The sequence below is a fragment of a genome, unplaced genomic scaffold, assembly GCF_019419815.1.
Source record: "Pyrus x bretschneideri cultivar Hongxiangsu unplaced genomic scaffold, Pyrus_bretschneideri_v1 Contig17, whole genome shotgun sequence".
Classification (NCBI taxonomy): domain Eukaryota; kingdom Viridiplantae; phylum Streptophyta; class Magnoliopsida; order Rosales; family Rosaceae; genus Pyrus; species Pyrus x bretschneideri.
Genome location: NW_025999468.1, coordinates 7544844 through 7562286, shown reverse-complemented (window position 1 = coordinate 7562286; position 17443 = coordinate 7544844). Strand labels below are relative to the sequence as shown.

Genomic DNA, 17443 nt, shown 5'->3' with positions numbered 1-17443 from the left:
TTGCATGTTAATATTAATCCTTCTCTTGTTAAACCAACCTGTTTTAGTCAGGCCATCAAGAATCAGGACTGGAGGAATGCCATGGTTCAAGAGTTCAATGCCTTATAGCGGTGTGGTACCTGGAAGCTTGTTCCCTATCATTCACGAATGAACTTGTTGCCTAACAAATGGGTTTTCAAGCTTAAACAACGTGCAGATGGCTCGGTTGAACGGCATAAGGCGAGGCTCGTTGCAAATGGTTTTCATCAGAAGCCTGGCATTGATTATACAGAAACTTTTAGTCCCGTGGTGAAGCACAGTACTATACGGCTTATCCTTAGTCTTGCCGTTTCACAACGATGGCCCATCCGATAGTTGGATGTACAGAATGCGTTCTTGCATGGATTTTTGAATGAGGATGTGTATATGCAGCAACCGGCCGGTTTTGTTGATCCACAGTATCCTCATCATGTTTGCAAATTGCAAAGGAGTATCTATGGCTTGAAACAAGCTCTTCGAGTTTGGTTTCATAGGTTCTCGGAATTTTTGCTTCAATTAGGGTTTCATGCATCCACTTGTGATTATAGTTTGTTCGTTTATAATCACAACGGTGTTTACTTGATTCTTTTGATATATGTGGACGATATTTTGTTAACAGGCAATAGCTCACGGCAAATGACTTGCTTAATCAACAAGCTGGGAACTTTGTTTTCAATGAAGGATTTGGGTCCATTACATTATTTTCTCGGTGTTGAAGTCAAATATGTTGCTGATCAGATGCATTTGAGTCAAGCTAAGTATGCGTTGGATTTATTGCAGCGTACCAAGTTCTTGGATGCCAAACCGATTTCCACTCCAGTTTCTTGTGGCCAGAAATTAAGTGCTTATGATGGTGAGGCATATGACAGTCCAGACTTATATCGCAGTGTTGTTGGCGCACTACAATATCTTACCATCACCAGACCCGATCTTTCGTATGCTGTGAACCAGGTCTGTCAGTTCATGCACTCTCCAAAGACTACACATTGGACGGCAGTCAAGAGGATCCTACGTTATGTTAAGGCCACGTACAATCATGGTCTTCTGTACAAACCTGGTCATACACATCTCACGGCATTTTCAGATGCGGATTATGCTGGGAATCCTGACACTCGGCATTCCACTGGCGGTTTCTGCATTTACTTCGGCTCCAATCTTGTGTCCTGGAGTTCTAAGAAACAAAAAACGGTGTCTCGCTCGAGTTCTGAAGCTGAGTACAGGCAGCTGGCTTACACCGCTGCAGAATTGTCATGGCTACGGTCGCTTTTTCGCGATTTACAGTTACATCTTAGCTGTCCCACTATTTGGTGTGACAATATATCGTCCATTGCCTTAGCGTCGAATCCAGTGTTTCATTCAAGAACGAAGCATTTGGAAGTTGATTATCACTATGTTCGTGAGAAGGTGGTTCGTGGTCAGCTAATGGTAAATTATATTTGTTCCCAAGATCAGACAGCTGATTTGTTCACTAAAGGCTTGTCTGCTATGCGTTTCAACCTTCTAGTATCCAAGCTTCCCGTTGTATCTCCCCCTGTCAGCTTGCGGGGGGATGTTAGACCAAGTCCTAGTCCGCGTGTGGTTTCAAGAGTTCGTGATCAAGTCAAACTGTTATCCCACAAGAGTTAGTTTAGGTTAAGACTCTTTCAGATATTCCTTTCCGTGTAAATCCAAGTTTGATCTTTCTGTTGTATCTTTGTTTTTCAAACCTCCTTGTAAATAGGGTTTTCAGTTCCCTGATGTAATCTGGAATGCATTATAAATACATGCAGCCAATCTTTGATTGGTAATGCAATTGAAGTGAGACTGTGAGTGTTTGTAAGTTTTACACCTTAAAGGCTCCGTGCACAAAGACAACTCCTGCACCGACGACAAGAGCGGAGATGAGGACGGATCTGACAGATGTGAGGAAGACGACGAAAATAGAGAGGCGATGAGGCCCTAGAAGGTTTGGATTTCAGAGAATGTATGGCCGAAGATGACAAGGAGCTGATCAGAGGTGCGGCAACATCAGTGGTTGTGGTTGGGGAAAATGGTACTGCGCCACCGTGGTGTAGGAGGAAAAGGTTGGGTTCTAAATAGAGGACATGTTCGTGAAGGAGGGCTATAAGAGGAATGGGTTAGGGAAGTGAAGGAGAGGTGGGTTGGGTATGGAGGAGAGTGGAGTCGAAGAGAAGGGGAAGAGAAAAAAAAATTTTGATTTTTTTTTTTGAATTTTTAAAGTTTTAAATTTTTTTTAATATCCACTTGGACCCATATTGACACATGGCGTCCAATTATTATTCACGTGGGCGCCACGTCACAAGTTAATGGCTAATTTAACAGCAACCTTAATAGAGGTATGAAGTTGTCCCAAAATTATGACTTCAGGTACCATTTTGAGATGAAAAAAACTTGATGTATCAAATGTTGAAAATCAAGAAATGTTAGGGTAGTAAACTGAGATTAACCCTAAAAAATAAATCTACACGCATAAAGAACTCCCTTCGTACCTTTCCTCTTCTCTCAACCTCCCATATTGTTACTTAGTACTACGATCTAGTGGTATTCCTCTTCACTTGTAAGTGAGAAATCTTAGGTTCGATTCTTGCTAAAGACGAATTTAAACCACATTATTGCTAGCCTATTGCGAGACTAAGCCCACCCCCTAGTGTAGTTTGGTCAAAAAAAAAACAACCTCCCATATTAAGCCGTTTCTCTTGAACTCCATTTTCCCCGACCTCTCTTTTTCTTCGTAGCGCCAAGAACCATTGACACTCACTCAACCTCATTCCCCCTAAGCCTTAATCCACCATTAATATATAGATGAGATATACACCACATCACTAGATCTCATGATCTTTTTGCATTGACTCGTAAGGGCACAACAATGAAGAGAGAGGGGTAAGACTGGTTTTTGGAATCTCACAATGCAACATTCGAAGCAATGGCGAAGCCATTAAGGGACCAGAATGGTCCCTAACCCATCTTGCCTTTTTTCTTCTTGCTACTATAACAGATGTTGTTGCTATATATCAGTATTAAAATTCAAGTGTATCCTAAATCCAAACTCTTTTTCATTCCAAGTCAGGACTCATTTTTCTCTCTCCATGCTTCGTATTGTTGTGTAATCTTCACTTCCCTTCTTTATTCTTTCAATTTTTCCTTGGCTTTAACTTGTGTTTTAAAAAATTCTTGCATACTTTTGACTTCGTACTCGGGTTTCTAGGTTTGTGCAATATTTTTAGTGTTATCTAATGAATTTAAGATCTTTTAATTTTTATGCAGATAACTACAATCTCTCATGTTATGGGTTTAAATTACCTATGTACGTGAGAGCCTCCCCGCATATGAAATCCTTACTCCACCACTGATTCGGAGTAGCCGGAGTGGGTAGTAAATTTAGGTGTGGGTGATTGATATCAAATTAAGTTCACGGAACCAGATTATCGGACCAAATTACTCTGATACACTCCAAATTGGTAGGCATGATTCATTTTACCAAGAAAGATCTGCTTGATCCTCCAAGAAGGGAAAACCTAATCAAACCTTGATTAGGGAAGTCTCGCGAGTATTTAGGATCCTTATTATAATGAGATTGACATGCGTCTCAAGCAATCATCAGGCTAAAAGGAAGAGATTTTCTCTAGGATTCACCTGGTTGATTAAGGATTACTATTCTTGTAAGGTGTCTTCTCTAACTAGTATAAATATACACCCCAGGGTTCAGATAAGATGTATCACGTACTACCTGCTACCTAGGTTCTTAAAATAATTTTACTAACTTGATTGTTGGAGAGTTCTTGACCAGTACCATACCAGTGCATTACAATCTCTACTTTCTCTTGTCGGTTTTTTATTATGGTCGTTAAATCTATGGAGGTGCGAAAATTTGGTTCCAACAAGAGGTAAATCAAGCGTAGTCAAATTATGTAGTGTGCCAAGATTTTGATTGGACTAAAGGACAACTCTACAATTGAAAGAAAAAATTTGCAAAAACACATTTTTTGTCTTCTCGAGAAATAGGTTGTTTTTGTGTTTTTCCTAAGTGTGGGGTTTTTTTCTTTGGGTACAGTGTGGGGTTTTAAAATAGGTTAACCAAACAAAAATTTTGAGTTTGTGTTTTAAGTTGAAAAGTTATATTCTGAGTAAAATACCAAACATCCATTAAGAATTTATCCGAGTAGTTGTCAGGAGTAAACTCGAAGGACTACACTTCTAATCAATTTGGAACGTTAGAGAGAGAAATGATGAATTTCTAAAACGTTATGGACCTTTTGTGTTAGATGAATGAAAAAAATGAACAAAAACATTACGGGCCATATGTGTTTGATAAAATGAAAGGCTGTTCTAGGAAACATAACCAAACGGGCCCTTACCGCTAGCATTGCAAATCGGCGAGTAAAACCCACCCGAATATGAAATATCAACCCTTCCTTTAAATCCCCCCCATCATCCTATCCACCTCGTATTTGTATTTCTCTTCGATTCAGTCTCCGTTTGGTTGCAACGCCTTTCTGGCTGTCTAAAACAAAATTAAATTTTATTTATCAACAGCAACAAATAATTAGAATCCCCAATTCACCAAACCAGCAAACCCTAATTTCCTAATCAGAAGTAGAAAATCCAATTCAATTCCACCATCATATCCCTCTGATTTTCCCTTGGCGACCCATTTCTCTCCAATAGGTAGCATTTGAGATTGAGTTGAAGAAATTGAAATTGAGGCAGTGGGAGCACAATGGAGGGCATACCGCACCCAATACCTCGAACAGTGGAGGAAGTCTTCAGCGACTTCAGAGGCAGACGCGCCGGCTTGATTAAGGCCCTCACCAATGGTTCGCCTGCTTCTCATTTTTTATGTTTTTTAACCTCTTAATTCTTTTACATATCTCTCTACTTGCGTATGTGAATTTCCTTTCATGGTTTAACTTAAATTTTTGGTTCATTTTTGCAGACGTTCAGAAGTTTTATCAACTGTGCGATCCTGGTGGGTTATCTTTTCTTTTTCTTACGTATATCTTCTCTGTTTTTTGGAGTATAAGGCCCATTTTTGTGGTCCTTTCCATTCATATGTTTGTTTGTTTTAATTTCTAACTGTTGAAGCTTGATTTATAAAGTGAATTTGCTGCACCATGATCATGAATAAAACAAAAATACTTAATCGTTTTAGCTGTATTTTGTGCTGTATAACAAAATAAAAAAGTCTGCTATTGTGCAGCACTTCGAATACGAAACATCCTCTTATGCCCGTTTTCTATTACTAGATACCCCATCTTGATACATAGAGGCAAAGACACCATTCTTAGTGATAAGAAGTTTACTTACCAAAATTAACCTCTTCGAAGGGGCATTGAATTTTATGGCCTCCGAAACCCACTACACATGCCTACCGTTGCGGAGTAATGGTGCCAAAGGAAAATGACATAGTTTCCTGGTTGCTTTTGGTTGTTTGACTTCTGGCTATGGTATTGCAAATGTTCTATAAACTTAAGTCTAAATACATAAACTTAAGTCCAAAAGTAGGTATTTTTCAGATTTATCTTGCTTTTTGGGATGAGTTTCTGTATAGATGGAATACCTACTTTTCAAGTCAATCAGGGAACCAAGTTCATTGGCAGTAAATCAATTAGATCATTGGAGGAGAATTTTCCACCTTTGTCGTGTTTTTCTCTCTTTTTCATTTGGTTACAGTAGTGTATACATTTAATTTTTCAGTGGATCTTTCTGCGTCATGCTTTCTTATTGGATGTTGAGCAGAACCACAAATTTTCCTTTTCTTTGGAGCAATATATGCTCTTTGCCTCGAGCTATGAAAATTTCTCGCCACTGGGATTTGAGAATTTTATATTACATGCAATTCTATGTTGTTCGGTACCTCTTACCTTATGTATTTGGGAGTTATTAAGTGTTGACAAATTTAATAAATTAGTTTTGATAATTATCAAATTCCTCTCTTTTCTTCTATATGTAAGAAAATGCTTTCTGCATTCCTTTTTTAATTTATAGTTGTACACATAACCAAAATAGTATTTGATGGATGTTGAATCAGTTACAAGTTACAACGCGGTTAAGAAAGACTATCTTCCCTTTTGTTTGTTTCTTTTTAACACAAATGTTGTGCTTGTAGAGAAGGAGAACTTGTGCCTGTATGGACTACCAAATGAGACATGGGAAGTTAACCTGCCTGTTGAGGAGGTTCCTCCTGAACTTCCCGAGCCAGCATTAGGTATAAACTTTGCTAGGGATGGGATGCAGGAGAAGGACTGGTTGTCACTGGTTGCAGTTCACAGTGATTCATGGTTGCTTGCTGTTGCATTCTATTTTGGTGCACGTTTTGGGTTTGGTAAGAATGAAAGGTATGAACTTGGTTTTTCTCTGTATTTGCACAACTTATATTAGAAAATTTTAGTTAAAACAACTCACCTCTTAAACATATTCTATTATAAATTGGGAAATGCACAAGCTGTATTCATGAGTTATAATCTTTTGTTATCATATTTCTATGTAGCACCAAGTATTGAATATATTTATTCGTCCTGAGTTATTCTTCTGCAGTATAGAGATCAAGCTGTTGTCTGGTGTATTGAATTTTATTTGTTACATAACTTTTTCTACTTTAACAACAGTTGCTAGAACCCCAATTTAATTATTATTTTTTAAATCTCCATATTACAACCTCTAATGACTGTTTTCAAAAGCAGTAGAGAAAAGAGTTACCTGCCATATGAAACTTCAAGTCAGCTTTTTCTGTTGACATAACTATCAGCTGAATACTACGTCTTTTTGGTGCATCAGTTTGTGCAGGTTGTGGTATCTTATTATTGATAGTTACCTTGCATATGACTGCTAAGCTGTTTACATATTTTGTATGCATGTTTGAATGAGTTGTTACTTTATCCGCATATGACATTATGTGGCTGGTTAAACTAAAGAAGATTTAGAAGCTCTCTTTAAAGTTAATTCATAAATTCAACGCATCTACTTATAATAACCTAGTTTTCTACCTCCTCCTTTTTATTTCTAGGCTATTCCAAGGAAAATGCTTTTGTTTGCTATCCTCATGGTTTATATAGCCTATACATTAAATACTAGCATTTGATTATGTTGAATCAACTAATGCTAGGTATGTAGCAATTCTGATAGACTTCTTGCATGGACTGTGTTCAAGTGGATGAAAGTGGAGGTCCCTTGCTGCTTCCTAATATGTTCTGCTCTTTGTTACACAGAAACGTCATTTAATATAAGATATCTGCATATACTTTTGGGGTGCCTTTTTCACTCGCTCCACTGCAAAGCTATTTTGGGCTGCATTGGAAACCATGGAATTTTTTTATTGCATTATCTAGAAAGGTTGTCAGTGTCTTCCTTGCCATAATTAAGTCTTCCTGATTGTAGTAGGTGAAAAATCATGTTATTGGAGCAATCGCCTGCCTCTTTCACACACCCCCCCCCCCCTCCCTCTCTTCTCTTTGATTCAGGATGCTAAAAGGGTTTTAACCGTGGATAATTTTGAATTATTAAACAAACCTTCTGTAGTTCTGCAACCAAACTGCTTAGAATAAGTCCTAGTGTCCTTTCATTACGACTAGAAGGGCTTCTATCTTTTTTCTTTTAGTAATTTCGAGGTTTTCCTGACTTCATATCTAAGTAGCTCAAGTTGATGCTATGAGCTACCTGCATTAGACAAGAGCGCTGACATGCGAGAATGATAGACGAATTGAGCAGAGATTGTTATGGTATTTTTATCTTACCTTATGATATTTGTGGTTTTTTCTTCTACTGAGAAGAGATTTAATTTCTTATAATATAGAAAATTGGTGGCTGGGATTCAATTTTGCTTGAACCAGCATTTGAGAATTTCATTGCTTGGGTACCTGAAAAGCCTTTAAATCCAATTGTTTTGCTGCAATATCTCGCTATATACGAGCATGTGTGTGTGTGTGTGTGTGTGTGACTCTGTGTATATGTGTATGTGGGTATGCATTCCTGTATGGGCAGGGAACTTGGGGGTTTAGATCATTTGCATAACTATATTGATGATTGATTTCAGATGATCTTCCTCCATCCACTTCCAATCTATTTTCCTCATTTTTGACTGTCTGTCATTGAATATTCTTGTGGATACCTTACTGGCCTAGCCTTAAATCTTGTCTGAAGATACAGTTTGATGTCTGCATTGTTCTAAATTATTTACCTCATCATACATCTGTGATTTTTGGCTATCGTCTACAATCATGTTTGCTTGGTAATAATGGGTATTCTGAAGATATCCTAAAGGTTGAGAATGTCATGAAGAAGTGGTTTGCAAACTTCTTTTTTCTGGGGTCGGTGGTGTGGGAACTGATTGCAGATGAATACATTATTGGGATTAAAGTTGACAGGCAAAATTTTAACTTCAAGTTAATTATTTCATGATTAATCAAGATAGTTTCTATTCAGTACCAGTTATATGCAATCCCTAAGGTGTTGGACCAGTGGAATTCATTGACATTGATGGGATTGAGAATGTCAGAGTAGAGCCGTTCATGCTGTAGGATAGGGAAATATACCCATTCTGCAAAAGCCAAGTGATAGTTGGATAATATCATATGAAGGTGGTTCTAATTTTATTTGGCTTTGAAACTTGCAGGAAGAGACTTTTTCAGATGATAAATGATCTCCCCACCATATTTGAAGTTGTGACAGGAAATGCTAAACAACCAAAAGACCAATCTACTCCTCACAACAGTAGCAAGAACAAATCCAGTGGAAAGGGGGTAAGATGTGGACTAGTTTTCATGATATGATTTTTTTTGTTTTGTTTTGTTTTGTTTATATGTCTTCCTTCTATAGCCATTGTTTTCCCTTTATAATTAATCCTAGCTCTTTCTTTGTTGGTGCTGCCTTTAAACAGTCTCGGCAGTCTGAGCCCCCCCAGAGCAAAGGAGTAAAAATGTCTCCGCTGCCTAAAGAAGAGGATGAAAGCGGGGAAGAAGAAGAAGAAGATGATGAACAAGGCGCAACTTGCGGGGCTTGCGGAGACAACTATGGGGCTGATGAGTTCTGGATTTGCTGTGATGTGTGCGAGAGATGGTTCCATGGAAAATGTGTAAAGATTACACCCGCGAAGGCTGAGCATATCAAGCAGTACAAGTGCCCAAGTTGCAGTAGCAAGAGGGCTAGAGTTTAAATCTAGGTTCTGAACGTGGAGAAGAAAACCAATCAAAGAAAGCAGATGAGGGTTTACAACTATCATTACAATTTGGAGTAAAACAGAGTCAGTTGTCTATCATAGTTGATGAATTTGAATGAGTGCAAATGGGATTCTTCTAAGTTTTGCTACTCTTTGCTATTGTTCTGTCTAATTTTCTCAGGAATTTGTTTCTAATATGAATAGTCAGCTATAAATATGTTCGTGCGGTCACCTGGTTTGAGTTTTGATGCATTTATTTGACGTCTATATGCTTTGTTGTCCATGCTGTTTTCTAATCTTCTTGGCGGCTAGCGTTACATTTTAGTAGTATTGGTACAATAACGTGTTTTACAAGAAAGCACAGATGTTGAGCGAGTTCTTTGTGCAGTCGTGGACTAACCGTGCATGCTGCCTCTCTGGTAAGTTTCTCCAAGAGATCTAGTTGTGCTTGTGCTGGAGGATTTGGCTTGGTTACTGAGGCACCAAAGTTGGGGGAAAAAGTGGATCATGTTTACTTGGAATTGCTTTGCTCCAACGTTAGGGAGGGGACTTGGGATGAGGAGTACCATCTCCGAGTATAGCTCTTTGATTACATTTGTATCATGTTTATTAGGATTAAACTTCTCTGTCTTTTCACAATTCACAATTGATGAACTCCGACTCTCTCTCAAGAATGCAATGAAAATTGCAAATTGAATCAAACAGGTCGCACACATGTTGTGCAATTGCAAATTGCGATTATTTATATGCCTAAAACCATCATTTCGTGTACACATCATTACCTGATGATCACCATATTACCACGTACGGCAATCAATCATTTCGTGTCTCCGTTACGCAATTGGTAAATGAAATCCGCACACATTGTTTTCTCTCTCTCATTTTTGCACATTTTGTGCATTAATTATCATTTTATTCATCCAATTTCAAGTTAAAAAAATAAATAAGGGTGTACGAGCAAAAAAACATCGCTTTTATTGAAATTATAGGGGCGGCTTCTATTTGTACATTAATATTGGAATTTTTGTTTATACAAGAGACAATCTACACCAAACAAATCTAGATTGCAAGGATGACATTTCAACTTGAGTGCAAAGCAAAGAGCACGTTGCCCTTGCGAACTTAACCAAGTTCGTTGATTTTTTTATTTTGACAAACTATAGTATAGTCTATATTAAATTTATTCAAACTAGGACAGTAGTAGAATTCAAACTTGGGTGCAGAGAAAGAAACTAGAATGTACTCAGTACTTTTGACTAAATTAAAGAAGATCAAACGACATAAATTAACAAGGGATATGTGGATATCACGTATCATATTTAGCCTCTTACACACTTATTAATCTTGGATGTTGATTATGTTTGACATATTCAATTCGATAGCTTGAAAGATTTTACACTAAAATTTTGTGTGAAAATCATTTATCTTAATTAAAGAATTATTTGTGGCTATTATGTTACATAGTGTGTGCCTCACGATTTACCCGTCAGCGGTCACGATTAAATGATGAAAAAGTTGATTCCTGACAGCAGGATCTAAGGTCAACGGCCAGGATCTAAAGGCTTGGTAAAGGTCAGGAAAAAGCGATAAGAAAAAGATTGACCGTCCCTATGTCTAGACAAACAGAGACTCTAGTTGCAACCCGCATTTTACAACACCAAAGCGGCATGGCGATGGCGTCAATGTCTTTGACGATGAACACCACCACGACGATGACGAAAGTATCTGGATTCCAGCCCCTTCGGCTTCCCAAAGTAAGAAGCTTCCAATTTAACTTCGCTCGGCAATGTTCAACCGTTCAAGTGAGTGAGACATATCATGGTCAAGGTTGTGTGCGCCAATTTTAATGGTTTATTGATTTTCTGCAGCAGCGGCATTTTTCTGTTTCGAATCCTGTCAGAAGATACTGCGGTTCCCTTCTTCCATCATGCCAATACGCTTCACAGAATCCCAATCTTACGGATGAGAAGTATACTGCTTATGCTTATCTCTGCAAACTGCAAACTTTTTCTGTTTTTTTTTTCCCTTCTCCTTTTACGTATCTACATCGTATAGCTTATTACAATTTACATGCTAATTGAAATTTTCTTGTGTTAAACCCTTTTTCGAATAATATTTCAATCTTTTTGAGTTGATTATCGTGTTGCAGTCCTAATAACTCTGGCCATGCTCGTTTATCCAGCCCGATATATGCAGCTGCTGGTTCAGGTTCTGTTTCTTCATGTTTTCTTGTGTTTGTAATTAATTTGAGAGAGTTATTCATTGTTTTCGTTTTGCAGGTTTAGAGGCATCAATTGGAGATGCACAAGGCAATCTGATAACCTTGAAAACAGCAAAGATTGTTGTAGAGTCCCAAGACGACAATAAGATACAGGTGACTTTGCCGTGCAACATCCAATTGATACAGAATTACAGCATGCATGCATTTTGTCACTGTAACAAGTGACATATTTTTTTCTTCTGATTAATTGTAATACCTTATGCATGCATGCGAAGGAAGGATACAATGAGGTAGGTTTATGTTGGTTTAGGAAAACACAAGTAACATTCAAGGTAACCGGGAAATTTGATTCTAGAACAATTTGTAGAAAATCTTTTACGTTGGATGCGCATTGAAACTAAGGTGGTCCCAAGGTCACCCGGAGTCCAGGAAATGTACATGTGAAGGTCTTTCAAGGACTCTTCGAATGTTCGGTATTGGTCTTTTTTGTGCCCACCAAGTGTTTGATGTAATGCCTGCTAGGCATGTTTCGGCAGCATAGGGCAGGTTGCGTCGAGAGCGCTTGAAGAATTCTCTTGATAACACTCATCAGATTGTTTCAGCATACGTCGCTATTTGTTGACAAGTGTGCAGCATTCGGCTGTCGACAACAAGCTCACCAAATGTTCTAGGAAATGCCTCAGTGTATAACTGAATTTTTTTTGCGTGCTTCGCCCTCTGTTTCTATTTAAAACTTAGACTTTTAACACTAGGACCCCCAGTGTTTGAATTCTCTTGGAGTTAGAGGCTGCAGATAAATTGTTCCCATTATCGTGGAAAAGTTTATAGCAATATAATTGCCTGATTGTGGCTACGTTTTTTGCACTTTATGTTTCAAAGGCATCAGGAGTCAGGACCTTATATTGCAAGTTGTTGTGATGTTCCATTGCCAGGTTAGAGTAGACTTGACTGGAGACGACACACAAAAAGTTTTTGATAGGGTTTTGACAAATTTGGCACGCACAGCACCACCAGTTCCTGGATTTCGCAGACAAAAAGGAGGTAATAGTCCATTATTGTTCCCCTGCCACCGTTGGATTAATAGTAACCTACTTACCTGATGGCTCTGGTGCATGCTGATACTGCTGCAGGAGATAGATAAGAGAAAGTCTATCATATATTTTGAATCATTGTGGAAAGAAGCTCCAGAAATGGCTCTCCAATTTGGATGATGTCTTCTTTATATACATGCTTAGCAACTTCTGAAATTTTGAGTCCATAAGTTTTAACTATAAATTATCCTTTTCATGTGCTTTGGGACTAGTGCAGGAAAAACATCCAAGGTTGGTTGGCTTTATTCCTGATAACAGCTTAATGTTGAATTTCATCAGTTGGTTTCATTTGCAATTAAGCTAATTGTTCTTTGATGGCTAACTTAAAACTTTTCTGAGCAGGTCCCGAAAAGCTTTCTGTTGGATATACTTGGTAAGGAGCGTGTCACCAAGTTTGTCATACAAGAAATAATAAACTCTACTATGGCTGATTATGTAAACAAGGCAAGTCACCCACTTTCACTGCGTGCGTCTCTTTCTTATCGTATAATTCTCTGTCGCCAGCCAACCCGCCCAACATTGTCAAATCTCTGTTTGGTTTCAGGAAAACTTGACTGTGAAGGAAAACAAAGTCAGCACCACTCAAACAGCTGAGGAGCTCAAACTGTTGTTCACTCCAGGAAATGAATTTGGATTCAATGCTACACTCGAGCTCGAAACTTCAGAATTGGAGACGCCAAGCTGAATCTCGTGAGGGATGGTTATTGGTTAAACTTGCTACTTTCTAATTATTTCAAAGTGTTTAATCATGATATCTTTTTGTTTTTTTGGACAATATCATGATATCTTTTTTGTAAATGGTTATGGTATCATCCTCTAGTGATAATCCACGAAAGAAGAGGAAAGGAATGCCTCCTCGTCCTCGTCCCTTCACAAATAGAAATATTTGGATGCTGACATGTTTACTTTAGCTGTTTTTTTTTGGGAATCTGTTGGAGCGATATTATTTTAAACTGTAACACAAAAAACATTACACAACTAAACAGTGTCGGAATTGAAATTGTATTCGGACCAGGAAAACTGAAAAACTGCTGGTGGTTGATATGAAATGATATCATCTGTTCTTAACATGTATAATCCATCAATTATGGATGTTAAAAGTACAACATTTTCAGTAAACATGCGTTGCGTGCAGCCATTTTCTTACTAATATGCAAGGCTAAAGAAACTAATATAAAACCTGGTGCCAGAATGATTGTAGCCCTCACCAGTCACCACCACAAATACCACCTAATATGAACAGGTTGGTGATCCTCGGCGAAAGTCCATTAAAACCAGAGTAGCAGCGCTATGTGTAAGTGCGCCTAGCACAACAAAGATGTGGAAGATCTGATGACTGTGCCCTACAATATCAAACTTACCGGGCTTCCACCGTTCTGGTATTCTAGCGACATAGAATGCTGCTCCCGAAGCATATAAGATGGCCATAACAAGTTCATAAGCCAAAGCAACAATTATATGTTGATTGCCCCAATGGATAACTAGGGCATGAAGCGCAGGAATGACTCCGGAGAAGCCCATAGAGAGGAAAAGGGTAGCCCTAAATGGGCGGAAACGGGGTCTAGAGAGACTAGGCGAAAGAAGGGTAACAATGACGAGGATCCCGAGCAGAGATATGGAAGAAAGGTAGAAAAAGCAAGAGCAAGGGTTGCAGGAGAAGACATAGTAAATGGGAGCAAAAAAAGAAGAGACGATCATAAGAGAGATGCCGACGTAGTCTAGGCGCCAGAAAAAAAAATTGAAGCGTTTAGAGTGACAAGCAAGGAGGTGGGAAAGGGAACTGCAGACCAAGCATCCCATAGCTCCACCTAGGAACACAAACCACGGCCACATTGTAAGCGGATTAATACCATCGTAACCAACTTCTTGGTTTGCATTCGCTTTCGCATGAATGATTGATGATGCATGTCCCTTTAAGTCCTGCCTCCAACAATAAAACCATACATATAATTAAGGACATGCTTGAAAATATTTTTAAATAACTTAAAGTGCTTTAAGAAAGCACTAATAATGAATTTAACCTTGTCAATTTAACTTCTTTTTGTCTAATATTCTAGTTACCCAAAGGGCAATCTATGGGGCCTATCTTTATTTTTAATTTGTTACAAAATATGATTAATTAGAAAAGCAATAATAATGATTTTAAAATACAACAATACAATAATTCTAAACCAGTCCACTTTAGGTTATTTCGCTATTTACCACTTTACTCGGCTAATACTATTGTATTTGCATGCACTCTAATATGTAGTACTTCTCTCCATAAATAAGTAAGAGGTTTGAATTTGAATCACATAAATAACAAATTTTATTCCTTATTATTATGTCTACCTTCACTTAGACCAAATTTCCACTTTTGCTATAGAATATCATTATTTAAAAAAAAAAAAAAACAACAGAGTATTTATATGCACATAATTATATCAGAAAATGATTTCCAAACACTTATTTTATTGTTCTCCACATTCTTATTTATGTTTATTTATTCAATAAGGAAGTAGAAATAAATGGAAGTGTATAGAAATAAATAAGAAAGTAGAAATATACAATGAGTTTTGTATATTTTTTTTAGTATAACCAATTTGCTTACATTTTACTATAATGATTTTGTATCATTTTGTTACTTTTAGCTATATGTAGAATCAGTTTTATATATTTTATTAGTAGAATCAGGTTGTATCATTTATTACTTCTAAATATTTGCAAAATCAATTTTGTATACTGTATTAATAGAATTAGCTTGTACACTTTCAAAGAATATCTTGTGAAAGAAAAAAAGTTTAACTATTTACATAATCAGTTTAATTATACACGTGGAATTAGTTTAACTATATACGTGGAATCAGTTTTATATATTTAATTAGTAAAATACATTTGTATACTTTCAGAAAATACTCAAACCAAAAACCAAAAACTTGAAATCACAATCGTTCTTCAAATAAAAAAAATCATAAATTTACGGAATAGGAAGAACAATAGGAGGAGAGAGAGAGAGAAGTACGAAGGAGAAGAGCCAGAAAGAAAGCGATACGAAGGAGCAGGAGTAAGGGAGAGAGAACAGAAACGTACGAAGGAGGAGAGAGAAAATAAGTTACGCAAGAGAAATGAGAGGAAAGAAGAATGGAAGGAAAAGAGAGAAAGAGAGACGAATCATCTTTAATATGTTATAAGAATAAAATTGTAAATGAAAAAAATAATAATAATAATAATAATACATCACATGCCACGAGAATAAGTTTGGTGCTCAAAGTTGGCAGGCAACACAAGACAAGCAAACGGGACAGACGTTGTGAGACCCACACCCCGCGTCGGATTCTTTATAATTGACTGATTCTAATTCCATGACCGCGTGGAGGTGGAAGGACTAAAATTAAAAGGCAGATTTTCTGTCCTCCTATTACAATGGATTTTTCATTTCTTTTTTATATTGTGTGGTTTAAATTACGTCAATATTTTATATTGATTTTTTATAAAAATAATAAGACAAATTGACGTGGTTTAACCGTATGAGAAGATGGGAAGGACATGGTAAAACGAGGGCAGACAATCTGCCTAAATTATTCCCAACTCGTAAAAAAATTAAAAAAGAAAAGAGTGACTGACCGGCGAACGAGGAAGAAATGCATCCACATTGTGAGAGGAGGAAGAGGAGGAGGAGACATTGATCAACGGTCCAGGAACCGCCACAGCCCTGCTAACGTCGCCGGCCGGCATATTTACCCACCAAACAGAAAGCAGCAACAGTGAGTGAGTTGTTGTTGTTGTTGTAATTACAAAAATGCCCGTGAAGTGAGCAATGGTTACCTGGAGAAAATGTGCAGCTCCAATAGTGAGTTGTTGGTCAAGGTCATGACCGTCAGTCCTACAAATATCAAAAACCCCACCAAGTGGCTGCAGCACAAGTAATTATAAGTAGGCCAGATGTTAGAGGTAGTTAGGCAGAGTTAAGCAAGTAAATGAGTTAATTAAATAAAGAATGGAGGGAAATGAATCAAGGCAGGGAATGAGCGTAGCGTACGTCCAGATGTTGAGGGTTTCGTTGTGGCAGGCAAAGACGCTGAACAAGAGATCCTTCAGGGGCCACTCGCATCTGTAATAATCCAATATGTACTCGTTGTCCTTCATGTATGGCGGAAGCTCCTCGAACTTCCTCAACGCCATCGTCTTGGTCGTCTTCTTCTTCCTGCTACTAGTATTACTGGTACTAGTACCCCACCATTCCATTCGCTTCCTGTGATTGCACATGATCTCTCTTTCTCTCTCTCTCTTTCTCCACTCTCTTGTTTTCTTTGTTTCCTTTTCTTCTTCCAATTTCTGGTCTGGTCCCTCTCTCTCTTTCTCCTCTTTGATTTACATTTAAAGGGAAGTAAGTGGGTGGGCTGCTTTCTTGCGTGCCAGTTGCCTGGTTAGACTTTGAATTCAAACTACATCGAAGTCAAGGGAATTGAGCTAGCTTTAAGCTCTAGGCTGTACGTAGCCACACGTTCTGTATTGGAATATTACCAGGGACTTAGGCATCTCCAACCGAAGAGTCCAGAGGGTCAAAGGGTCGAAAATAGTCTGAAAACTGTCTCCAACCGAGTGCCAGGCTAGAGAGCTCGTGGGCCCCATGGAATCTGAAAGGGCCAAAGGGCTAGCCACATGCAATCAGCCCCGGGTTGGCTGGAATTTTTTTACTGGTGTCGGTTTTGCTGTCGGTTATAACCGACAACAATGCTTCTAATAGTGTCGATTCTATCCGACAAAAATTTGAATCCATAGCTGATGTCAGCTAGCTAGCGCCAGTTACCATTGGATTCAATTTTTTTTTTTTTGGACCTTTTTTTTTTTTTTTTGTTAATTCTTAAAAATTCTAAATTTTTTTCTTATAAATACCTAAATCATTCATTCACCATTCCTCACAAATTTTTCACCATTTCAATTCTCATATTTTCTTACCTCTTTAAAAAATATTTCCTTCAA

General features: G+C 37.9%; 3 protein-coding genes across 6 annotated transcripts; 2 read left to right on the top strand and 1 right to left on the bottom strand.

Annotated features, from left to right (window-relative positions):
• The first annotated feature begins 4382 nt into the window (after positions 1–4382).
• On the top strand, positions 4383–9400 carry LOC103946422 (PHD finger protein ALFIN-LIKE 7). Its single transcript, XM_009357123.3, has 5 exons — positions 4383–4832; positions 4952–4984; positions 6125–6353; positions 8627–8753; positions 8891–9400. Exons 1-5 carry the CDS (start codon positions 4736–4738, stop codon positions 9164–9166), a joined length of 762 nt encoding a protein of 253 aa, XP_009355398.1. The 5' UTR covers positions 4383–4735; the 3' UTR covers positions 9167–9400.
• Positions 9401–10762: 1362 nt separating this feature from the next.
• Positions 10763–13391, top strand: LOC103946417. 3 transcript variants are annotated; one of them, XM_048581731.1, is made up of 8 exons: positions 10763–10923; positions 11038–11138; positions 11319–11377; positions 11449–11543; positions 12323–12431; positions 12699–12712; positions 12824–12925; positions 13026–13391. In XM_048581731.1, the coding sequence occupies exons 1-8, from the start codon at positions 10780–10782 to the stop codon at positions 13164–13166; spliced, it is 765 nt and encodes a 254-aa protein (XP_048437688.1). In that variant the 5' UTR covers positions 10763–10779; the 3' UTR covers positions 13167–13391. The 3 variants fall into 3 exon arrangements, with proteins under 3 accessions (XP_048437688.1, XP_048437690.1, XP_048437689.1); XM_048581733.1 differs by having other exon boundaries at positions 12694–12712; positions 13026–13160; XM_048581732.1 differs by having other exon boundaries at positions 10765–10923; positions 11041–11138.
• Positions 13392–13502: 111 nt separating this feature from the next.
• Positions 13503–16857, bottom strand: LOC103946419 (heptahelical transmembrane protein 2). Of its 2 annotated transcripts, none has more exons than XM_048581730.1 (4): positions 16500–16857; positions 16286–16372; positions 16085–16175; positions 13503–14401 (listed from the first exon to the last, which is right to left on the bottom strand). In XM_048581730.1, the coding sequence occupies exons 1-4, from the start codon at positions 16724–16726 to the stop codon at positions 13712–13714; spliced, it is 1095 nt and encodes a 364-aa protein (XP_048437687.1). In that variant the 5' UTR covers positions 16727–16857; the 3' UTR covers positions 13503–13711. The 2 variants fall into 2 exon arrangements, with proteins under 2 accessions (XP_048437687.1, XP_009355394.1); XM_009357119.3 differs by having other exon boundaries at positions 16085–16172; positions 16500–16844.
• Between the last annotated feature and the right edge of the window lie 586 nt (positions 16858–17443).

Excerpts from the sequence above, each read along its gene's own strand:
- LOC103946422 (XM_009357123.3), top strand. The coding sequence starts at position 4,736 with ATGGAGGGCATACCGCACCCAATACCTCGAACAGTGGAGGAAGTCTTC. Across the intron at positions 6,354-8,626 it reads GGGTTTGGTAAGAATGAAAG|GAAGAGACTTTTTCAGATGA; the intron begins GTATGAACTTGG and ends TGAAACTTGCAG. Across the intron at positions 8,754-8,890 it reads ACAAATCCAGTGGAAAGGGG|TCTCGGCAGTCTGAGCCCCC; the intron begins GTAAGATGTGGA and ends GCCTTTAAACAG.
- LOC103946417 (XM_048581731.1), top strand. The coding sequence starts at position 10,780 with ATGTCTAGACAAACAGAGACTCTAGTTGCAACCCGCATTTTACAACAC. Across the intron at positions 10,924-11,037 it reads AGCCCCTTCGGCTTCCCAAA|CAGCGGCATTTTTCTGTTTC; the intron begins GTAAGAAGCTTC and ends GATTTTCTGCAG. Across the intron at positions 12,926-13,025 it reads TGGCTGATTATGTAAACAAG|GAAAACTTGACTGTGAAGGA; the intron begins GCAAGTCACCCA and ends GTTTGGTTTCAG.
- LOC103946419 (XM_048581730.1), bottom strand. The coding sequence starts at position 16,726 with ATGTGCAATCACAGGAAGCGAATGGAATGGTGGGGTACTAGTACCAGT. Across the intron at positions 16,373-16,499 it reads GAAACCCTCAACATCTGGAC|CCACTTGGTGGGGTTTTTGA; the intron begins GTACGCTACGCT and ends CTTGTGCTGCAG. Across the intron at positions 16,176-16,285 it reads GAGCTGCACATTTTCTCCAG|CAGGGCTGTGGCGGTTCCTG; the intron begins GTAACCATTGCT and ends CGGCGACGTTAG.